The following is a 26019-nucleotide window of genomic DNA, read 5'->3' as shown; positions in this document are numbered from 1 at the left end:
GTGATGCCTATGGCATGAGTCTAGCCTAGGACTTGAGGAGAGGAAAAATATTTAGAACTGGAAGAGCTCACATAGAGTCTCTTGAGAGTGGTGCTTGGATAGGCCACTAATATATGAGATTGGTGCTCTGGGAGGCCACTGGATTTGGGAGAGTGGTGCTCAGATAGGCCACTGGGTTGGGTGAGTCTCCTCTAAGTCCTTAGCTAGTGTTGGAGCGGGGTATGAGGTCGAGGGTTATTCCCTTAACCAAGTACTCGGGAAGGTGCGTGGATCCTTGCGGATAGTCGGTGGGCGAACTCCACAATTGACTTGGTTAATGCATGCCAAGGTCGTGGTAAGCCCGTACCCAGCTGTGCTATACCTGACGGTGGATCTGGACTTCCAAGTGTGTAAGTGACATCATCCGAGTAAACCCGAGTGAGGATTATATATCCTGTTTAGCTGTGACCGAGCGGGCGCATTGGGCGTGAAAACGGTTGGGATGGTTTCGGTAGGATGGAATGTCACTTATACAGCTCTATTGTTATGGAGATCTCCTAGGTGTATGCGTGACGACGCATTAGATGATTGATATGCATTGATATCTGTCATGAGATGCATTTATTGTATGATTATTAATATGATGAAGTGTGGTGTTTGACTTCATGATTGGTGGATTGTATTTTATGCATGAGTAGTATTGGATAGAGTGTATGGTGTGACTCTATGAATACGATTGTGTAATATAGATTATTATGATTCATTTGTGAATTCTAGCTTACCCTTCTGTTTCCATGTGGTGGAACTGCGATGATCATACTTGGTATGGGAGCAGGTCAGGGATAGCTTGGGAGTAGAGATGATCGTTGTGAGACGAGGAGCTGAGTCTCGTGTTTTGAGTTACCATTTTGGGTAACATTTTTTTTGTCAGTGCTTGACCGGCACTAAGGAATATTTTGGGATGACTGTACATATATGGTGCTATATTTTATATACAGAAACTTAATTATTTCGATCTTTATATTTATGCCTGTATGTATGTGTTATCCAGTTTAATATTCTCTTAGTTAACTAGTTGTAGTGCGATTCCACTAAGTGTAGAGACCGTGGCGGGTCGTTACACTTTTATGGTATCAGAGCCGGTCGAGTCTTTTAGGATACTATGTGGGGAGTGATCCTTCTAGGTTTCTGTTGTGTCATATCTCTGATATGTGTTAGCCTTTGGTGAATTGTGGGGGTATTATGTTACTAATAGGATGTTTGAATTCTTGTAGTATGGTGAGACCCCAGTATGACCAGATTGCTAGGGCCATGGAGATGATAGCCATGGCGATGCAGCAGCAGAGTGCTCACTTTGCTCATATGGAGGCAGGTAGAGCTGCGGCTGAGGCAGCTAGAGCTGCGGCTGATGCAGCTAGACCGGTGGTCTCTCAGGAGGGGAGAGATTTAGCAGAGTTCAGGGGATGTCAGCCTCCTCAGTTTAGAGGGGATTCAGATCCTGATGTGGCGGATCAGTGGTTGAGGGATATGGAGAAGATTTTTAGTGTTTTAGGATCTTCTGATGAGAGAAAGTTGGCTTATGCAGTTTACATGCTGGGGGGCGAGGCTGAGTACTGGTGGAGAGGCACCAGGCAGATGTTAGAGAGCAGGGGTGTGCCTGTTGACTGGGATTGCTTCAGGAGGGTCTTTTTGGAGAAATATTTCCCGGATAGCGTTAGATACGCTAAGGAGGCAGAGTTCATGAGATTACATCAGGGAAGCTTGTCTGTTTCTGAGTATGCTATGAGGTTTGAGCATCTAGCTCGTTTCTACTCTCAGGCCATATCTGAGGCTTGGAGATGTAGAAAGTTTGCGGAGGGATTGAGGCACGAGCTGAAGAGGGTTATAGTCCCCATGTCCATAGTAGAGTTTCCTGCCTTGGTTGAGAAGGCAAAGACTGTTGAGAGTTTGGAGAGTGGTGGTAGCAGCGGTAAGGCTGCTAGAGTTCAGGAGGGATCATCTGGGTCCAGGAGGGGAGGCCAGCAGAGGGGACCTTATGACAGACCTGTACAGTCTCAGAGAGGAGCTGTTAGTAGGGGACCTCGACCTGTTACTCCTCAGGGCGGAGCACAGTCGATGCGGTGTTATCGATGTGGAGGAGCACATATGGTGAGAGATTGTTCCCTTCCGGGGAATGTTTGCTTCAGATGTGGTAGGCCAGGCCACATCTCTAGAGATTGTCAGACACCGGCGACTTCATCTGGGAGTGCCCCGAGGCCACCCAGACCTACAGTTGCGGGGAGAGTGTTTGCATTGTCAGGTGCAGAGGCTTCTACTTCATCAGACTTAGTGAAGGGAAAGGGGAAGGCAGCAGGTGAGGATGTTTTATTTTTATTCGATTCTGGAGCCACGCATTCTTTTATTTCTGTTGATTGTGTGAAGAGATTGGGTTTGTCAGTATCTTCCTTGCATGTTGATTTGTTTGTGTCTACTCCGGCTTCAGTTTCTGTGGTGACGTCGGAGATGTGTGTGAGATGCCCGATAGAGGTGTCTGGTAGGAGGTTCCGAGTGAACCTGATTGTGTTGCCCATGGTGGATATCGACATAATCTTAGGGATGGATTGGTTATCTGCCCATCACATCCTTATAGATTGTGCTCGGAGAGAGTTGATGTTTCCTCAGTTGGAGGATGAGGTGTTGGTATCAGCGGGTCAGGCTGAGCAGTTGATGAGGGATGGAGCTGAGTGCTTCATGTTGTTTGCAACTTTGAGTATTGAGACAGAGAGAGCTATCGCTGGGATCGAGATTGTCAGTGAATTTCCTGAGGTGTTTCCAGATGATGTGCCAGGATTGCCACCCAGGCGTGATGTTGAGTTTAGCATTGATCTGGTACCAGGTGCAGGACCGGTATCAGTGGCTCCTTATAGGATGGCTCCAGCTGAGTTGGTAGAGCTGAAGACACAAATTGAGGATTTGTTGGAGAAACAGATGGTGAGGCCCAGTGTTTCTCCTTGGGGTGCTCCGGTACTGTTAGTGAAGAAGAAAGATGGTGGGGCCCGTTTGTGTGTTGATTATCGGCAGCTGAATAAATTAACGATAAAGAATAAATATCCCCTTCCAAGGATTGATGATTTGATGGATCAGCTGAGGGGAGCTTCAGTGTTTTCAAAGATTGATTTGAGATCCGGATATCACCAGATTAGGGTGAAGGAGAGTGACATACCGAAGACTGCCTTTAGGACTAGGTATGGTCACTATGAGTATGTGGTGATGCCTTTTGGTGTCACTAATGCTCCAGCAGTGTTCATGGATTACATGAACAGGATCTTTAGACCGTTCTTGGACAGATTTGTGGTGGTCTTCATTGATGATATTTTGGTGTATTCTAGATCATTGGAGGATCACCGTGAGCATTTGAGGTCGGTTTTGGAGGTGTTAAGAGAGAGACAGTTGTATGCCAAACTGTCCAAGTGTGAGTTTTGGTTGTCCGAGGTGAGATTTTTGGGGCATGTGATATCGGCAGAGGGGATTGCAGTAGATCCAGCCAAGGTGGAGGCTGTGATTCAGTGGGAGCGTCCGATGACTGCTACAGAGATTAGGAGTTTTCTTGGGTTGGCGGGTTACTATCGGAGGTTCATTGAGGGTTTTTCTCGAATAGTAATGTCTTTGACTCAACTGACTCGAAAAGATCAACCTTTTGTTTGGACGGACGCTTGTGAGCAGAGTTTTCAGGAACTAAAGAGACGGTTAACCACTTCTCCAATTTTGGTGTTACCTAACACTGGTGAGCATTTTGATGTGTTCTGTGATGCTTCTCACCAGGGGTTAGGTTGTGTGTTGATGCAGGGAGGGAGAGTAGTGGCATATGCTTCGAGGCAACTGAAGACCCATGAGAGAAATTATCCTACTCATGATTTGGAGCTTGCAGCTGTGGTATTTGCCTTGAAGTCGTGGAGGCACTATCTGTATGGTGCGAGATTCAGTGTATACAGTGATCACAAGAGTTTGAAATATCTGTTTGATCAGAAAGAGTTGAATATGAGGCAGAGGAGGTGGATGGAATTTCTAAAGGACTTCGATTTCCAGTTGATGTATCATCCTGGAAAGGCGAATGTGGTAGCTGATGCATTGAGTAGGAAATCCATTCACATGTCGGCTATGATGATTAGGGAGTTGGAGTTGATTGAACAGTTCCGAGATTTGAGACTAGAGGTGGAGGTTGTTCAGGATCACATTAGCTGTGGTATGATCACCATAACTAATGAGTTCTTGAAGCAGGTGGGAACTAAACAGTTACAGGATCCAGAGTTGTTAAGGACTTTGGGATTACTTGGTACTGAGAGGGCAGCTGGTTTTGAGCTTGGTACTGATGGGATTCTAAGATTCAGAGGTCGAATTTGTCTGCCTTGTGATTCAGAGTTGAGGAGAGTTGTTCTAGAGGAGGGACACATGAGTCGTCTTAGCATACATCCTGGTATGACTAAGATGTATCAAGACATCAAGAAAAGTTTTTGGTGGCCTGGTATGAAGAAGGAGATAGCAGAGTTTGTAGCCGCTTGTTTGACTTGTCAGAAGGCGAAGATTGAGCATCAGAGGCTCGGAGGGGTTTTACAGTTGATGGAGATTCCTGAGTGGAAGTGGGATAGTGTCACTATGGACTTTGTGGTTGGATTGCCTAGGACAACTAGGAACAGTGACTCTATCTGGGTGATTGTTGATAGGTTGACAAAGTGTGCTCATTTTCTTCCTGTCAACAAGAGGTGGTCCTTGGAGAGGCTTGCACAGTTATATATCCGAGAGATAGTACGGCTGCATGGAGTGCCTTCCAGTATTATTTCTGACAGAGATCCAAGGTTTACTTCAAGGTTTTGGCAGACTCTACATCAGGCGTTGGGAACGAGATTGAGGTTGAGTTCCGCCTATCATCCACAGACAGATGGTCAGTCGGAAAGGACAATTCAGTCACTAGAGGATCTTCTGAGAGCTTGTGTGTTGGACCATCTGGGTAGCTGGGAGGAGGTGTTGCCATTGGTAGAGTTTACCTATAATAATAGTTATCATGCGAGTATTGGCATGGCACCTTTTGAGGCTCTATATGGCAGGAGGTGTAGGACTCCATTATGTTGGTATCAGGAGGGTGAGTCAGTAGTGGTTGGTCCAGAGTTAGTTCTTCAGACTACTGAGATGGTGAGACAGATTCAGGAGAGGTTGAGAGCTACTCAGAATCGACAAAAGTCTTATGCTGATAAGAGGAGGAGACCTCTAGAGTTTGAGGAGGGAGAGCATGTGTTTCTCAGGGTGACACCCACTACTGGAGTGGGAAGGGCTGTAAGGGCCAAGAAACTCACACCGAAGTTCATTGGTCCTTATCAGATCCTTCGTCGTGTAGGTCCAGTAGCTTATCAGTTGGCGTTACCTCCGATTCTGTCCAACCTGCATGATGTGTTTCACGTTTCACAGTTGAGGAAGTACATCAGAGACCCGAGTCACGTGATAGAGATGGATGAGGTGCAAGTTAGAGAAAACTTGACTTACGAGAAGAGACCGGTAGTTGTAATTGATCACAAGTTGAAAGAGCTTCGAGGCAAGTCTATTAGCTTAGTGAAGATTCTTTGGGATGCAGCTACTAGTGAGGCAACCTGGGAAGAAGAGAGTCGGTTCAAGGAACAGTATCCATTCCTCTTTTCAGGTAAGCCTATTTTCGGGGACGAAAATTCTTATTTGTTGGGGAGTATTGTAACATTGTAAAAAAAAAAAAAAAAAAAAAAAAAGGCTGATTCAGTAGCCCAGAACGGGCCGTTCCCAAACTGGAACGGGCCGTTCCACACTACTGAATTGAACTACATATTGTAGTTGAGAACGGGCCGTTCCGGCAAGGAGAACGGGCCGTTCTAGGAAGGAGAACGGGCCGTTTTGGAGGGAGAATGGGCCGTTCCGGAGGGAGAACGGGCTGTTCCTGAGGGAGAACGGGCCGTTCTGGATGAGTCCCGGAACGGGCCATTCTGTTTTCAGAACGGGCCGTTCTGGGCGTGGATTTTGTGCGTGATCTGGGAGTTCAGAACGGGCCGTTCCGGTATCGGTACGGGCCGTTCTGGCCACTCCGGATTGCCTATAAATAGGGGTGAAGGGGGGGGGGGGCCGTGAGGAGTTATGGTTCTAGAGAGAAGTTTTAGAGAGAAGGTCTCTGGGTCAGTGAGCTCCTTTCTCTCCCAAATTTCTCTGTTTAACTCCTTTTCTCCTCTAGATCAATAACTCCTTCTGTCTTTTCTTGAATTTCAGATTAGAAAGCTTGTTTTGGGAGGACTGAAGTTTCGAGTTGAGCCTCGAGGGGAAATTATACTTTTGATTCAGTCTTTGGCTATCTGAGCCAATCTTCAGGTAAGGGAAGCTAGATTGTTTGCATGTGGCTGAATTTGTTAGTTTGGATGAGAATTTTGAACTCTCTGAATAGTTTTAGGCCGGGCGCAGGTTGAGCGTATCAGGCGTGGAAGATCTTAGAGCTCTTGGGTTGGTGTTAGGCCAGGCACGAGTTGACTGCACTGTGCTTGAATATATTTATGAATGAATTGATGCTTATGAATGTTTAAAGTTGAAGTTTTAGATCATGTATGTATGATATATGATGTATGGTGAGGTGTGATTCATATGTATGCTTTGTGATGATATATATGAATGTTTGAATATGATACGTTCATATGGTATGTATTGATCATAATGGTAGGTAGACCATTTATGATGTATGATGCATTATTGCATGTGATGTCTTATGACATGTGTATGGTTGTTGATCATGATGGTGGGCAGACCATTATGATATATTATGCATGATTTCATGTGATGCCTATGGCATGAGTCTAGCCTAGGACTTGAGGAGAGGAAAAATATTTCGAACTGGAAGAGCTCACATAGAGTCTCTTGAGAGTGGTGCTTGGATAGGCCACTAATATATGAGAGTGGTGCTCTGGGAGGCCACTGGATTTGGGAGAGTGGTGCTCAGATAGGCCACTGGGTTGGGTGAGTCTCCTCTAAGTCCTTAGCTAGTGTTGGAGCGGGGTATGAGGTCGAGGGTTATTCCCTTAACCAAGTACTCGGGAAGGTGCGTGGATCCTTGCGGATAGTCGGTGGGCGAACTCCACAATTGACTTGGTTAATGCATGCCAAGGTCGTGGTAAGCCCGTACCCAGCTGTGCTATACCTGACGGTGGATCTGGACTTCCAAGTGTGTAAGTGACATCATCCGAGTAAACCCGAGTGAGGATTATATATCCTGTTTAGCTGTGACCGAGCGGGCGCATTGGGCGTGAAAACGGTTGGGGTGGTTTCGGTAGGATGGAATGTCACTTATACAGCTCTATTGTTATGGAGATCTCCTAGGTGTATGCGTGACGACGCATTAGATGATTGATATGTATGCCTATCTGTCATGAGTTGCATTCATTGCATGATTATTAATATGATGAAGTGTGGTGTTTGACTTCATGTTTGGTGAATGAATGATTGATTGAGATGAAAGGTTCCTTAGGGACAGAATTTGGGATGCATGTGTAGTATAGAATTTTTATTCTGTACTTGTATTATTGATCTTTGAATTCTAGCTTACCCTTCTGTTTTCCATGTGGTGGAACTGCGATGATCATACTTGGTATGGGAGCAGGTCAGGGATAGCTTGGGAGTAGAGATGATCGTTGTGAGACGAGGAGCTGAGTCTCGTGTTTTGAGTTACCATTCTGGGTAACATTTTTTTTGTCAGTGCTTGACCGGCACTAAGGAATATTTTGGGATGACTGTACATATATGGTGCTATATTTTATATACAGAAACTTAATTATTTCGATCTTTATATTTATGCCTGTATGTATGTGTTATCCAGTTTAATATTCTCTTAGTTAACTAGTTGTAGTGCGATTCCACTAAGTGTAGAGACCGTGGCGGGTCGTTACAAATGGTTAATTAGATGTGACATCTTTTTAACCTTTGAATTTAAAGTACAAGTTGTGACAATTTATCTTTAAGTTTTTCCTCCAAAAACAAAAATGTTCAACCAAGAAATTTTTTTTACATCATAACATCTCTAGCAATAATTATAATTAAAATTTTATTGAATTGACTTTGGTGTACACCTTAGTCAATTTTATATTTTTAGGTGAATGAGCTGAGACAGTTCAAGAATCCTATATTTAACAAAAATAAAATTTAATTAAAAATATGAACACACAAATATTTTCTACCATAGAACTACGTGACTCTGATTCTTCATTACACATGAAGATACGTAGGAGCAAGAACTAAATCTTGTCGAGCCAAAAAATAAAAAAATATATTATCCTCCTTTTTATATAACAATAATAATTTTAACCTTTTTTTTAATGCATAATTTAAATTAGTTAAATAAAATATATTTGATAATTTTAGTGAGATAAATATTTTATAAATTATAAATAATTAGTTTAATTAATTAAAGGTAATCGTCTTAGGACGAACGTTGTGAGGTGCTAATACCTTCCTCATACGTAATCGACTCCCGAACTCAAAAATTTGGTTTTCGTAGACTATTTTCTATTTTATGGTTTTTCCAATGTTTTTCCGTAAAAAATAACATTGGTGGCGACTCCCTCTTTTTCAATTTATTTTTCGCCGTCCCGTCGCGACCGAGGTTGCTACACCAGATTTAATGTGATATTTTCACTAATAGGAATACTGATATGTAGATTTTATGCAATAATGTTTGATAAATTTCTTAACAAAATTTGAATATAAGGACTAAAATAAGATTTTTTGAAATTACAGGGACTAAAAACAATAATTTTAAATTTGAGGGACCAAAAACAGATTTACCCTAAATTTGAGGTACTAAAAACATATTTAAGCATATATATATATATATATATATATATATATATATATATATATATATATTATCACTTTATCTCAAAAAATATTTTTTAATTAAAGAATATGTTAAATATTTTTAATTCATTGTCATTTAGTCACTTGATAAAAAATTGTAAAATATAATTAAATTCAAAGTAAATTATTAATAAATAAATTAGAAAATAAAAAATAAATCATATATGTATACTTCTTTATTTATTTATTTGAAATATAAAAAAATTCACACAAACCATTTTTATTTTTAATAAATTTAAAAAATATTTGTGTAAATAGTAATTAAAAAATGTTTCTTTTAAATATATTTAATTTTTCAAAACTTATAAAAAATTTAAAAATAATAATTAAATATTTAAATCAAGAGATAAATTATTAAAATGTAACATATTTATATTTGTTAAGGAGGAATGTATTTATTTTAACACATGAGAGGGCATTTCCAAAAAAAATAAAATCACGAGAGGGTAAATCTTTGAGAGGATATTAATCTAAAGGATGATTTAGATTTTTTTTTTATGTAACCAAACTTTAATAGAAAATTTAAACATAAGAGATTATGATAATGTAATATTCTTATCTCTCATTAAAGTGAAGTGTCATTTAGATTAATATTAAAAATAGTTTTAAAAGAACATAAATTTAGGACAAATTTATTGCTATTAGTTAAATTGATCAAAAAAATTTTGGTGAAAAATGTTCAACTTCTTCAATCATATTGAATTAAGTAATTAAATCTATTAGGTCAAAAGATGATCTAAGACCTCTTAGGCTTTAAGTTTTAACGATAATAAATATAAACGTTTTTCATAGAGAAAAGTTTTTCAAATCAAGCTTAGATGAATAAAGATAAGATGATGATGATCAATTATTAGAATATTAAGTTCCACAAACAAAATATTTCATCTATAAGACAAATGTGTTGTATGCATATCATTTATGATGTCTGATAATGAAATCATATTTGTCTATATCATTCCTTAACCGATTGAAAGGAAAATCTCCTTTGGTACTCACAATTCATTAAAAAAACTAAAGACATGCCTTGCATAAGACAAATGATTAGCAAATCTATAAAGCATAAAAAAATTATAAGAAAAATTATTTTTGACTAACACCAACAAACACTTCTCTCTATGTTAAACGAAGATGAAGATAGACGAAACAAGCTTGTGAGAGATGCTCAAGGATTTCCAATGGCCATTTTCATGAAACATCTATATAAAGAAACTTGAAGATTATAAAGAAGCGACAAAGAGATAGACTCACACAATCATTGTATATTTCATTCTTTCTATAAAAGACCTTGTAGTTAATATTGGTTGCATCACATCTTGATAATAAGATAAAACAATAACATTGTTAACTTATCCAACTCTAGCTTTTCGTTATTGTTTTGAGCTTGAAGAGAGACTTGACTATAAAAAATATTTGGTTGCTTTGAGGTTGAAGAAGCTTGATTATAAAAGAAAGTTAGTTGCTTTGAGCTTGGAGATACTTGATTGTAAAATAATACTTGGTTGCTTGAAGCCTAGAGAGGTTTTGTGTTTAAAAAATACTTAAGTAATCGCTTAAAGAGGCAAATCAAAGAATACTTAGTTAAGCGAGAAGTGATTTACGAAATAATACTTGTATTTTTTAAAAGATAATAAAACTTGATCAAGGTTGATCAAGTAGTGGATGTAGTATTGGTGGTTGAAATGAATCAGTATAAAAACATTGTATGTTCTTCTTATTTTACTCTTCGTTTGCTCTCTTAGGATCTTATTACTACTTCATTATTTTGAAAAGGTGTTAAATTTTTTATTAATACTATTCAAATCTCTCTTCAAATTGTGTCTATTTTCTCTGCATAATCTTATAAATATTTTTTGAAGGAATAAAACTTTGATAAATATAAAAAATATAATGAAAGTGCGATTTACTTTTTAGTAAAGACCACATAAATATTTTATCGGAAACAATATTATTTGAGTTTAATAGAATCATTATTTATACCTATATGGAGATAGACATTTTTGATAACTATCCTTTGTATCCATTTTTTTTAGACACTTTTATCTTCATACAAACTCTATTTTCTCACTATAACTATACACTTTATCTAATCAATCATTACTACTCATTAACAGGATACAATTTTGTCTCTTTTTCTTCTTAAAAAAAAATATTTATAACAAAACATATAGAAGCATGAAATGTTTCTTTATACTAGTATATAATAAAACTCTTCTTTTAGTGTTTAAATAGTTGTATAGTATAAAAATTATGTATGGATAAAGTTTGAAAAATGTTTTATATCTTGAGTTTTTCACTCTTATTTATGTACTATTAAGTAGGTCTGATTCTCATGGATTAGTCCATATACATGTGAGTTTGCTTATGTAAATTGTGTGAATGTAGAAGGAGAGGTGAGATGGCGCAAAAAGGTTGCATGGAAAGTGTTGTATTGAGTTGTGTGTTTGGGTAATTTACAATGGTTAGAATAAGAGTCTCTTTAATTCTAAGGATAGCTAAAAATTAAGAATAAATTTAATGTCTCTTTCATTCTATAATAACTACAATTTAAAGTTTTTATACACAAATTTTGAATTAGTATCTTTATTTTTATTTCTAAGATTCAATTTAGAATAATTGTAGCATAAAATCCAATTTATATTATTTTAGTAACTAATTATTTTTAAACTAATATACTTTTAATTAAAATATGTTCTCTTAATTTGATGAAATACATTAATTATAAATTCTTTAAAAAATATGTACTTTAATTGATTAGGAAAGATGACAATATTAATTAGGAGAGAGAAGTAGTTTAAGCCATGCACTTTAATTGAATAAAAGAAATAATAATATTAATTATGAAAGAAAAATAGTACATAAGAGTAGTTTTGAAAAAACACATAAAATAGGATAAATTAATTGTTATCAACTATATTAACTAATTTTCTTAATCTTGATAAATTAGGTATTTGGATCTTATACTCCAATACATAGGAACATGGTAGTGTAATAAAATGTATCATTTTATGATACAATTTTACTAAAATAACCTATTTTGTCAATAAATACATTACTTTTAATTGGTGATTGAATAATTTATGAAATGATAAATTAGAAAATTTTTATTAATATTATATTGAAAAATAAAAATATTATTTATTTTGAGACATTTTCTAAATGTTAAAATTGGATTCATTATGAGATGGAAAGAATATTAATTAATTTTTTAATTATAATGAATTAGTTAATTAAATCTTAGAAAAGAACACGAGAAAACAAAAACATTTGACAATATTAAAAATTATGTATGGATAATGCTTGAAAAATGTTTCATATCTTGAATTTTTACACACTTATTTATTTATTTATAAATAAAATATTACCTATGGTTACAATCTTAGGAAGGAATTTTGTGAATGATTAAGATGGAGTGAAAGATTAAATGTTGATGATCCATTTCACAGTATATTTTTACATAAATTCTCTCCAATAATGAAAAAGTTTTAATAAATTTACTTTCAAATTTGACCTGAAAAATCACGTTACTACCATCAATCCAAATATGCTATTAGATGTAGAATTGCTTACGTGAATGTGGCAGAAAGAGTGATGGAAAGTGGTGTTGGGTTGTGTGTTGTGCTGCAAAATCTTGGACATGACACTGCATGCACGCGTACTCTCTCACATGCATTTTTCTATATTTACCTCATTTCATTGGATTCTCTTCACTTCAATTACCATTTTCATGCTTCTCACCTCATTTCCACGTTTCAAGTCAATACGTTTGACTTTCAGTAAATATATAGCAGACAATATTCTTCTTCTATGTAGACAAAATTTAATTATTCGGTTTCCTTAGCTTTTATATTCCTTCACTTCAACTTGCCTCGAAAATATTGGATGCCATTTGTAATTTTATTAAAATATTTTTATAGAGGTTAATGGTTAGTTTTAATTTTATTGATGTCTTGTTTGATAGAAAAAAAAAATAAAAAAATAGAATGGAGAGAATGAAAATCAGAAAGTAGAAATAAGGAAGATTGTTTAGTTGAGGAGAAATAAGATGATGAAAAATTAAAATGTGATAGATTTCATTCTCTCATATTTATTTATTTATTTTTCTCTTATCATTTATATATATATATATATATATATATATATTTTATTTCTTACATATCTCTCTTTAATTAAATAACTAAATTTTTACTTTATTAATTTCTTATTTATTTTTATTAATTTTTGTTTACTTTTCTCTTATTTTTTTCTTCTCTACCAAACACAATCAGAAGGAAATGTTGTCTCTTTCGATAAAATATTTTTTATGTGCAGGAAAAAAATTCCTGTTTACATGTTTAAAAAGTCGATTAACTATGATTGTGGTGAACATTATTAATTAATTATAGCGTTCATTAATTATATAAATGAACTCATTATCACTTTTTAAATTAAAATATTAAAAGTAAGAAAATACTCTGCCGGTTAATTTTGTAAATTTGGGCTCGAAATATTGATATGTAAACTTCATTGTAAATACTTACTTAATACTTTCAATTTCTTTTTATTTATTTTTTCTTTCTCACACCATTACACCTATTAAATTTATTAATCTTATATTTTGTCTTTATTTACCTCTAGATGGAGATGAAATTTAGGGCAATATGTCCCTTTACACTTTAGACATACTTCACGTGTAACATTTCATTAAATTTATATAAAAAAAAGTCGATTACATTACTAAAGTTATATAATAATGGATGGATAATTTTTTATATAAATTTATGCAATGAAATAATTGGGTAGAAAAAATGATTTTCATGTTGGCAGGGATGCATGAGGAATCAAGAACAAAAGCTGGTGTTGTACGAGTAATGAAGGAAAGCAACATTGGGATTTTCTGCATGCACCTTGCTGATCGATTCTGCAACAACCAGCATTGTGATTATTACACCGTACCCCACTCCTTCAATTCTTTCGTACCATTTCTTCATCTACTCATTTTCATCATTACTTTATCATTTTCCAAGTCAAACTTTCACTTTTCATCTCTATTTTCTTTCACCAACGACCTTCTATCTGACGGAAGGAATTACTCATTTTATAATGCCCTAAATTAAGGGTTGAATTTTTGTTGAGAGTTATGCCTTCTCTTATGGTTTGTTTGATGTAAAGCGTTGAAAACCTTACATTAATTAATAATGTAGTGAAAATAATATATATAAATAAGAGATAATTTTTATTTTATAAATTAGTTTGTAGATTTAAGTTAGATAAAATGCATTTTTAATATAGATTAAAATCTTTTTTAATTGGTGTTATTGAGTGTACTAGTTATGATCGAATACTCCTTCGATCTCAACGTTGACCGAACACCCTTTCAGTTTCAACGTTGACCAAACACCCTTTCAGTTTCAACATTGATCGAACACTCGTTCGACTTCCACAATGACCGAACACCCTTCCGACCCTCATCACTATCGGGACCCCGAATACCAAAACAATCAAACAACCCCTTCGACTAGAGACGAAACCGGATCAAAAACCCCTAAACCCATCCTTAGTACCGAACATGCCAAATACCCCCTTGGCCAACGAACATGCCAAATGGGTATTCGGCCATAACGAATATTCGTGGATTAGAAGTAAAGTGTTAATTACATTAAACACATCCACGTCAGTTGTAATTACATGCATAAAGCCTCGCTCACCAGCCCAATAACTCAGAAAGCCCATCAGGTCCAAGAACGTTACTATAAATATGACATTAATGGGATTGATGGGAAAGGTATGATTATTAAATACAATAGTCTTTATTGCTCTATACCGAATACTTACTTGAACATTGGAGTGCCTTTACAGGTACCATCCCCACCACTCGGAGACCGGATTCGGCCAGCCTTTGGGACTTAAAAGATCGGTTAGCAGGAACTACAGGAGGAGTGTTTCCTAACAGGAACATCGAGTATATTGAAACATCAACTATCAAGTTGTGTTGGATTATATGTAGATATTTAATTTTATAAATTTTTTGTTTGAGATATCCAATTTTGATGGATATAATTAAAATAATGTATATAAATAAAAATAATTTTTATTTTATAAATCAATTTTATAAAATTAAATTAAGCTTAATTTTTCTTTTTAGTACAAAGGAAAGAAAATATAGAGGTGAGAAAAAAATTTGATTCAAAAAAGTTAGTGGAAATAAGGAAAAAAAAATTATTTTTAAAAGGTAAACTTTTTCTTTTTTGTTGTTGTTGTTATTTTTACTTTTATTTTTTCAGATTTCCCTTTCAATTTCTATGAAACTAAAGTTAAGAAAAGATATTATTTTTCATGCTTTCTTTCTTTTATATTTTCTTTCAACTTAGTCAACCAAACATAACATTAGTATCTGACCGTGTTTCTCACTTTAACACAAAGTATTAAATATACACGCATAAGATTAAGTATAATTTATCTATCATTTTAAATAATTAAAAAATAGTACTAACTATATCATTAAAATTCTTCTATATATCTTGATTTCAATTTGTTGTAGAACAACTTGACTTCATCTTCTTTATTGGAGAGAATACGTTTCATGTTAAGAAAATTAAAAATAAATTTATGCAAATAAGTGACTAGTTAAAAGTGTATTAACACGTTCTCTTACACTTAGAATAAGGACCTACAAACAAATTTTAATATTCTTGGTTTACAAAGAGGTGATTCTTTCTTACATGGGTGGGGATATGTCCATTTTCATTGTACGATCGTGACTACCTGCATAACAGTTTTGGCATTGTGCATGTTTCAATCATGATGAGGGACCAAAACGCTTATATTTCGGGGCAACGTGCTTATGAACTTTTGAGTTCAAGACCCATCAAAAAAGGGACCCCAACAATTTCTTTATTGATTCAAATGAGACATATATTGATAAAGTAAATATTTTAACAATTCTAATGAAGAATAATTTTATGGGTCAAATGTGTTCACACAGCGGAGCCCAACATATTGTATTATGGGCCTTGTTCATTAACTCGAGAAAGAGTGAGAAGGATGGGTCTTGCACTCTTGGCCCAAAACAGTGATGGGTTTCTTTCTCCAAAGCCCTATTCCTTTAATGACAGAAAACAATGGGAGTTTTCTAGGATGCATTTGATATATACACCTTTTTTTTATAAATATGTTTCCTTTTTTCTTTTAAATATCTTTTAATTAATTTCCTATTTAATTAAACTTACTTTTATAATTATCTTTTTCAACCCCTTCTTTCACTCTCCTTCTCCACCCCTCTTTGATTACTTTTCTTTGAATTTTTTTTCCCTTCTTGCTTTGGTTATTGATTTATTTTTCCAACGATCGATAATACCACATTTTATCTTTGTACATTTTAAATTGTATCTTTTCACTCTCAACTTTATCATTCTTTAAATTCTAATTTACATCATCTTGTTCTCCAAATTTAATATATGGTATGACTTATATACACAATTGGTAAATTAGTCACGTAAAAAAGAATTAAGTTGGTGAATTTTTTCAAAACTTTTTTGTTCATACGGTATGATTCTGTCAATTCTAGACTGAACTTGATTTATTTTTTAAACTTTCGAAAAAATATTTTGTAGAAGTACTTTTCTTTTGCATTTTTGAAAAATATTTTTTGAAATAGTAAATTTAATCTTTTGAAAATTATCTTTTAAAAGTATTTTTTTAATGTTTTTCAGAACATTAAATTTATTATTCTAAAAAATATTTTTTAAAAGTGTTATTTTTAAAAAATATTTTCTAAAATATTAAATTTATTGTTTCGAAAAGTATTTTTTTGGGAGAACATATTTTTCAAAAGAATAATTTAATATTTCAGAAAGTGCTTTTTAAAATATTAAATTTATTATTCTAGAAAAATGTTTTTCTTCCTCATATTTTCTAAGGGGGTTTGTGAAGTCAAGAAATTATGAAATAGAAATAAAATTGAAAGGTATTTTGGGAAAAATAAGAATATAAAAAGTGTATTATTAATAGATGGTGGTACATTTACAAAAGCCTTTCTAAATTCATCTTATATATATTTTTTATTTGGACTCATCACCGTTATTGTTAGAGGAGTTGGGGTTTCTTTCTCCATTTTTATTTGTACCTCATCACCGTTATTTCTAGTAGAGTTGGGCTTCCTTTCTTCTTTTTTGTTTGGACCACATCACCCTTATTGTTCTTGGGAGTTGGGTTCTTCTCAATAAAAGAGCCACATAATTGCAATTTAAGATTCTTGGAAAACATAAGAAATAAAGAAAATGATATGTAAATAAGAGAGTTAAAAGTCCAAAATGTTAAGATATTTTTAAATAAACAAAACATTTATGCCAAAAACTTGTAAACTCCGTGTGAATCAATGACATGAGATTATTCCAACTTAATAATTTTATCTATTTCAAATATAATTGTCTCAAGATATTTCTGATCTTTAAAAAGTAAAAGATAAATAATCACACTTATTTTTTTTAATGTAGCTTGCATATAAATTTTATTATGGAATTAGAGTCCACATATAAGAAAAGACTCCCAAAAAAGGGTTAATAGAAAAATTGAAAGGTATCAATAAAAGGGGCAAAGCATAAGAAAACCCCTAATAAGTAAATATCAGCCTTTATGGGCAAGGCAATAAATAAAATTGTGCCCTCTAATCTCTAAAAAAGTGGAACACAGTTCTACACAACAAATAAAAGTAACAGTTTCTGATTCCTAAATTTGAAGTATAAATTTAGACCGACAGATGAAAACATGTGACAAGTCACAACTCACTGATGAACACTGTTGAGGGGAAGTGTTGGAAAATAAATACCATGTTAGAGAATTAGAAACAAATAAAATACTATATATACTTGCATAATTTAATTTTGTCATCTCAAACAAAAAATAAAGTGGTGCATATATTAAGCATGACTCTAAATTGAACAGTGATAATTATTTGTTATGCAGATCATGTGGTGTGTTGTAAATTGGGTCACCCCACCACACCTTCCAAATTCTAAATGATTGGTACGTTTCAGGCTTTTCTACAGCAAAAAATGCTTTTACGTGGTCAATATTGTTCTTTTGCTTTCTTTTTCTCTCTCTCTTGATATGAGGTATAATTTCTTTCCATCAAATTAATCACGATGAAAGTAAAATAATTCCTCACGTTATGACCTTATATTCAAGTCAAAAATTGAACTCTAATTTTTGGTTGAGAAACATAAAAATCGAACCAACTAATAACTTTTTGATTTTACAATGTTTAAAAAGGTAAAAACAAGTGACAAGGATCTCCACTTCCACCAGCAATCTTTGTGTGGGAGCAGAAAACAAATGTGCAAATATTTGAAACAGTTCTTTCGGTATCTTGAGCACTTGGGTTTGTAGAAAGAAGCTATGTATGATTGTGACACAAATATTCTTTGGGCTGGGTCATATCATATCATACCCTTCGTCAAAGGATTCGGATGAACGCAATGCTTCGAACATGCATGGTGGAGACCCATGAGACTTCATTTGCCACCAGATATTTCTTTTGTCCAGCTTGTATTCATTCAATGAAAATATATAACACACCAAAAGCTTCATCTTAGTCATACTCATACATGCATCAATTATATTTGTAATTGGAAAATACTAGTACAGTATTTTATGGGAATAATACAAGTGAAGTGATTAATTAGGTGAGGACATAGCTGGCATAAACACTCTCTCCTTTCTCTCTCTCTCTTGAAAATGAAAACTCTTCTTTTGCATGATTGTGATCATGTTCCCTTTCTTTTGGTCAATGAAGTTCTTCTTCATCTTTTTTTTTTTTTTTTAATAAAAATTTTAAAATTACAATATTATGTTTTATATTTATTTGCTATTTTTCACTTTATCGTTTCTTTATTCAAATCGATTATCGTACATACATTAAATAATCTTAAACCCATAATATTAAATTCTTTTTATTACTCTTTGTATTTCATTTATTATTTGTTACTTCTTTTAAAAACTCGTTAACTATGAACTAGACTAATCTTTTTAAATATTAATAAAATGAAAATGTTATTGAAAAGTAATATTTTAAAAAAATTAAGATAACACATACATATTTAAACAAACTAAAAATTAACGAAAGGAATGTAATAAAGTTGATTGAATAAAATGTGAGTCATCGTGTAATTTTTATACCAAAAGGTTGCTAATACTTTTTAAAATATATTTGTATGTCGTTTTGTATGATAACGTTGTTAAATTAGTCCTTACAGCGGAGAATTTGAAGTAAAAGTTGAACGTGAGAGTAGAATAACACTAATCCATCACAGTGTTCTTGGGACAAAAGCGGAATCAGGTGAAAACATAGCAAGTGAGAGGACTTTGCGTTGCTTTCACGTGGGTTGGTGTCATCATAACTCCCACAACTGCTACCGTGATTGCAACGTCCACAAAAACAAACAAACAAACAAACTTTACAACAATTTTAATTTAATACCCAAATTTCGCGCCACCAACACCAACAAATACTTGTCAATTAAATTAACTAGTTGTCAAACATGGCACTATTATTATACACACACCGCTGTCAAACCCAATTATAAAGTACGGTGAAATTCAATTTGAAATTTCTCTACAATTTCATTTCCATTCTTCAAATCAAATCAAATCGAATACATTCACATACATACTTTACATCTTACCATAGTAAAAAAGAAAACCCCAAAAAAAGAGACTCATATCTCAGCTTGAAAATAGCCATGAAATCACAGCCTCCAGTCCGATCCAAACCCGGGACGACTCAGTGGAGGATTTTCCATACTCTCCCACCCTTGTGCCATCTCCTGGATCCACATTCCCAAACCTTTCTAAAACTCTTTTTTTCTCTTTTCATAGACCACATTCTTTTTCATAGAGTATTATTGGTCATACCACTCTCTTTCCAAATATTTAACACAAATGCATATCCAAAATCCAGAAGAAAAATTAAAGTCACCCACTTAATTGGAATAATCTTGTATCAGTCTTATATCAGTTGATCCATGTCCAGAAGACACAAATTAAACTGAAATAATCTTATACCGGTTAATTCACGCACTTGAGACATCATGAAATAAATAAAGCTGTGATAATCTTGTACGTGTTGTTATGGGGATATGTGTGAGTGTGACTAAGATAACATAAAATAGGGGCAGGAATGAGATGTTGGCAATGGAATATATAATAATGTGTTTCTCGTATGTAGCATTAGAATTTGGCGTGAGTGAAGAGGAGGGTTAAAAGAGCGGTTGGGGTTTGGAAGTTAGCAAAAGGTGTTGTGAGAGTGAGAGGGGCCGTGCAGGTGCAGGAGCGGTCGAGAGTCGGGCCAGGTGGCGATGGCGAGGTGGCAGTGTCGGCGGAAGTCGTCGAGTTCGAGGTTGAAGAAGCGGTTGGGTTTGGAGGATTCGGTTCGGGAGATGAAGCGGAGAATCTCCTGGAAGAGGGTTTCGTCGCAGGGGATGGCTAAGGGACCGTCGTTGGAGAACCCGTACTCTTCCTCCGCCTGGAGGAGAAGCTTCTTGAAGACCGGGTGGTTCAGGTAGGTCGCGCGCACCACGAATCTCGTCGAGTTCCTGCCCACGCACACCGCCACGTGCCCCGCCGGCACGTCCGAGGGCGCGCGCCTCGCCGACATCCGGGCCTTGTTGCGCCACCGCCGCAGCATCTGCCGGAGCCGCACAATGTGCTTTATTTGGCTGCATTTCGACGACATTTCTCTTGAATTTGAATTTGAATGAAAATGGAGATTGGGGGATTTTCAACAGTCGGAGGGGTTGGGGATTTATAGTGAGGACCTTCGCAAACTGGGCTTGCTCTTTCGAGATAATTACAAACTCCTACTGTCTCTCTTTCTTCCACCACTCTTCAGCGGAACCATCACCTCACTCCAATTCTCTATTAACAATACACAATATATATTTTTTATGTATTATTATTTGTAAAAAACTTCAATTATGCTGTTAGTCTTATTGGAGTATTAATCACCATATTGTTATTGTATTATTTTTTTAGAAAATTAAAAACATTAAATTCGATATTTTAATAATACATCAGATCAAATAAATTAAAAATTCATACACTAAAAACATAATTCAGCCTTTTAAGATTAAATTACTCTTTTGATTTTTATAATTTTATAAGCTTTATTTTTTTATATATATATAATTAGTCTTCATACATATAGTCTTTGTTTCTTTTTTACGTTTTGTCTGGTACTAGGAAGATTAAAATGTAAAGTTTATAAATTTATAAAGTCTAAAAAGAAATGAAAATAATGTGTATTTATATATATATATATATATATATATATATATATATATATATATATATATATAATAGAATGTTTTAAACTATAAAAATTAAAGATAAATAGAGGTCTAGAAGGTAATTTTTTTTATAGTAGATAAGTCTCTTTTGTGTATGCAGCCGCGTTAAATCTTGGGGTCACCTATCTCACTTTTTAAGGTACCTCCAACGTAGCGGGGAGATTAGTCACTGCTATCGACAATGGATATTGCAGGAACCAATCCAAAAATAAATAAGTAATAATTTTGGACAGAAAAAAATAAATGAAAAAGAAAAAATATATAAATAATGCGACTATATACTTAAAATTTGAACCAGGATTAAATTATAATAATATTGTAATAGTGATCTACACGCTAAATAATAAAACTGAGGTAAGTTTCATTTAAAAATAATATTGTAGACTTGTTTACCCAGGAGAAGCAAAGGATAGTTTTGAAAAAAATATATTTGATTGTGTGATTTATTGATATAATTTAAGTGCATATGATTTTACTTTGGACTCACGTCGTTTCATATTTATATATATTTTATTATTTGTGGATTCGAAAAATACCAAAATACTGTTAACATCGCGTTCACACTTTACCCAATAACGGGAGAATGGTTGACCAATTGACCCACATTTGGTTCCTGTCACTGAATGAATAAATGTACTGACACTGACACGTTTTTTTTAATTTTTTTTTACGAAGAGATATTTTTAAAAAATTAATAAAACAAAAAAATACTTTGAATATTGCCATTTAGAGGGGCAGTAAGATGATAAGTTAATCTGTAATTGAGAATAATGTTTAAATTTGTTTGGAATTTGATAAGGGATACTTTGTTTTATCAATATTCAATTAATTAATTTATGAAAAGAGGTGGGACGAGTATAACATTTTACCTTTTTGATTGTTGTCTTTACTTATAATTGCATGTGTTTGGGATGTGATAGAGTGACTTTGAGAGGTTAAGGAACTCTTATAGAGTTGTTAAAATGTTTGGAGGATTTCTCTAATGAGAGGCTCGATTGACCATGTGTCAAAAGATATTTGAGGTTGCTTTCGAGGTTCAAGCCTTATAACTTCATTCTTAGAGAACCTTAGAGATATTCTAGAGAGAAGAGCTCTAAAGCTATTTTTCTTTCTAGATTTTTCTATGGAATAAAAAATCCTTGAGGATTAGAGAGTTGTGATTCAAAGCATTAGAGGCTAAGAATTGAGGTTGTCTTAGTGTGAAACTTCGGTGTTGGCTCGAAACACGTTTTCTTTCCATCCTTTTCTTCTTTTTTGGCTTGAAGTTAAGGTAAGAGAAGTTAGAACTCGATCTTAATGAATTGTGGTGTTCCATGTACCTAGATTCTTGTTGATTGCATGAGGGTATGCTTGATTTGGGGGTGGCTATTTCATTTTTGGAACTTTGATGTTCTTGGTGAAGGATGAGGAGATCCATGATCTTGCTGCATTAGATGATTAAATATGGTTTTTTTTATGCGATTTCTAAAAATTAGGATGATGGGAGATGATAAATTCTAAGTTGCATGCTTGAAATTTGGTAGTGGATGGGAGAACTTGGAGTTGTTTTCTTGTTCTTGAAGTTGCTATGTTCGTTCCTGAGGTTTACATGTTTTCTAGGCTCGCTTGTTCAGAGTGTCAATGGGGTTGCTCAAAGCGAGCAGGTGCAACCATTTTAGGTGAAGTCTTTGACTTGGCTCACTTAGAGCGAGTTTCGATTGCTTAGAGCGAGATGCGATGGCTCAAAACGAGAACTTACTTGCTGAGAGTCAGGTGATGTGGTGTTACAGGGGTGGTCTCTGACTTTACTTGCTTAGAGTGAATTCTTGAGCACTCTAAGTGAATTTCATTTTCCTAGAGCAAGGGATGAGTTGCTTTAAGTAACTAGATCAAGGCTCCTTGGGACATTCTTTGTCTAGGCTCGCTCTAAGCGAATTGTTGAGTGCTTAGTGCAAATTTTTGTCGCTATGAACCAACGAATAAATGAAATCCTTTTAACCATTTAATTTTTCTTCTTTTAGGTCTCTCTATGCCCATCCTATCATTTAGTGTCAATAGTATGCTAAAACTGCTAGCAGACTTACCTAATTTTTCAAAGAGACATAAAACTATACTATTACTAGGTATCTTATGGTTGAATTATAAATTTTATCTTTATATAAGTATTTTTTATATAAAATATTTGTTTTAGTTTTTATATAACTATTTCTTGACTAAAGAGTTTATCACAAGTAGTTAATGTATTGAACTCAATATTGAATTGTTTGGACAATGTTCGAGTTCGATCCTTAACAGAAACAATCATTGGCCAACTTTATTTACCTCTCGACCGGGTTAGATTAGCCTAAAATAAAGCCTTAAGATACTAGTACGAAATCAAAAAATATAAGTATTTCTATTGATTTCTGTTAAAAAGAAATAATGTTGTTAATATTATATGACGGGACACTATAATGAATTTTTTTTTAACATTTTACATAAAAGGCAAATAACTGTTAGGCAATGTCATTTAAGATTACGCTGACATTTTTTTGTTTAATTTTTAATGGTATGTTAATGAAAGGATTGAAATTGCTTAATTTGAAAATTTAGGAGACTAAATTTGCAATAAAAAATTTAAGGGCCAAAATTATACATTTGCGAAATTTTAGGGACCAAAAATTAAATTGAAGAGTCTCTAAGTTGTAGAATTTAGATGCGTGTGTTGGATATGAAAATGTAGCCTATATAGTGATTTGTTTTGACACTCCTTACAATGATAAGAACTTTTGTGTTGCTTAAATTTTGCTACATGAAATGTTTAGGTAAATGTTGCGTGAAACTTGTATGCATCATTTTAATGTTGTTACATCAAATGCTTAGGTATTTATGTCACTATTATGTAAACATTTTTATGCTTTAATCCTTATCATTAGTTGTTATGTAACTTTATTATCTTTAAGTTTTTTAACATCGTCACAAAATCGAAACGCACAATATAGAATTGTAAAAAAAATGATGATTGTTAAAATATTATAAATTTGAAAATGAAAATAGTTATGTCATGCTTGGTTACTTTTTGGTGCTAATGTGTATCATTCACACACACACACACACACACACATATATATATATATATATATAGAGAGAGAGAGAGAGAGAGAGAGAAGGAATGAATCCATTTATTTCAAGAGTAAGTGTACTCTTAATTCAAAAAAGGATAAGATTTCAAGTTTAAATAATAACAAACAAAAAAAATTTTTAAGGGAGAAGTTTTTCTTTAAGACAATTTGATTAAGATGTTTAGTTATCTTAACATTAAGTCTCACAAACGAAATACTTCATTTATGATTCCTTAACATATCATTTATGATGTTTGATAACAAAATCATTTTTTGTTCACATGATTCCTTAACGTACCAAATTGATAAAGTTTCTTCGGTACTCACAATTCACTAAAAGAATTAAAGACATGATTTTTGTAAAAAAAAAGAATAGTATATCTTGCAAAGAACAGAAAAACTATAGGAAAAACTGTTTTGGACTGACACACACATAGTTCCTCTCTTTTGGTACCTAAAAGGTGATAATTAACTTTCTTGATCATATAAGAAGTAACAATTTAGTGAAACGCATTTAATGCAAACATTTAATACACCAATAGACATTTCCATCTTCAAGGAATGAGGATGAAGATAGATGAAGTAAGCTTGTGAGAGATGCTTAAGCATATGCAACATTCATCTTCATGAAACACATATATAAAAAAGCTTGAAGACTCATAAACGAAGAGAGCACATTCATTGTAAAAATACATTCATTCTTTCTATAAGAAATAATGTACTTAATTGGTTGTATCACATCATGATAGTAAGATGAAACGACATTGTTTGCTTACCTTATTTTAAGTTGGTGTTATTACTTTGAGCTTGAAAAGGTTTGATTGTAAAAGAATATTTAGTTGTTAGAGCCTGTAGATGCTTGAATGTAAATGAATACTTAAATGTTAGAGCTTGGAGAAACTTGATTGTAAAATAATACTTGGTTGTTTAAAGCCTGAAAAATTTATGTTAAAAGAATACTTAGTAGTTGCTTGAAGAGATAAGTTAAAGAACATTTAGGTTGAGCAATAAGTTGCTTGTAAAAGAATACATGTATCTTTGTAAAAGATAATAGAATTTGATTGGGTAGATTAAGAATTAGACGTAGTCTTAGTAGTTGAGACAGACTAATATAAAAATACTATGTGTTCTTCTTATTTATCTCTTCGTTTAAAATCCTACAATTACGTTACTACTTCATTGTTTCAAAAAGTGTTAATTTTTTTATTGGCATTATTTAACCTCCTTATAATGTCTCTCTTTTCTCCACATCTACCTAGACTTACTCTAGTCAATAACTCATGTTCTACATCAAATTTTAACGATCCAACAATTGGATTAAAAATTCTTAAAGCATAGATCAAGGTTACAAATTTGTAAAAATTTGAAAACCATTTTATGATTTTATGATTATCTGTCAATTTGAATTAATAAAATGAAGTATTAAATAATTTTCAAATTTTTTTATACCCACGATCCAACTATTAAATTAAAAGTTCTTAATGTATAGATTATTTCTATAAATTTATATATAATTTAAAAACTATTTGATATTTCATTTCATTAATTCAAATTGATAGATAATCATAAAATCATTTTATACGTTGATTTGAATTCATGAAACGGTGTATCAAATATATTTTAATTTTTAATTCAATGGTTGAATTATTGAAATTTGATGTAAAACATGAATTATTAAGTAGAGTAAGTGGATCCCTCCTCATATATATATATATATATATATATATATATATATATATATATATATATATATA

At 33.6% G+C, this 26019-nt stretch overlaps 1 protein-coding gene across 1 annotated transcript; it reads right to left on the bottom strand.

The window, feature by feature from the left end:
- Positions 1–20122: 20122 nt before the first annotated feature.
- LOC109816963 (auxin-induced protein 6B) lies at positions 20123–20572 on the bottom strand. Its single transcript, XM_083064204.1, has one exon. The coding sequence runs from the start codon at positions 20570–20572 to the stop codon at positions 20123–20125; it is 450 nt and encodes a 149-aa protein (XP_082920330.1).
- Positions 20573–26019: the final 5447 nt, after the last annotated feature.

Source organism: Cajanus cajan, chromosome 9 (assembly GCF_000230855.2).
Source record: "Cajanus cajan strain Asha chromosome 9, NIPB_CcT2T_4, whole genome shotgun sequence".
Taxonomy (NCBI): Eukaryota; Viridiplantae; Streptophyta; class Magnoliopsida; order Fabales; family Fabaceae; genus Cajanus; species Cajanus cajan.
The sequence above is the reverse complement of the archived record's forward strand: the minus strand, read 5'-3'. Positions and strand labels throughout refer to the sequence as shown.

Excerpts from the sequence above, each read along its gene's own strand:
- LOC109816963 (XM_083064204.1), bottom strand. The coding sequence starts at position 20,572 with ATGTCGTCGAAATGCAGCCAAATAAAGCACATTGTGCGGCTCCGGCAG.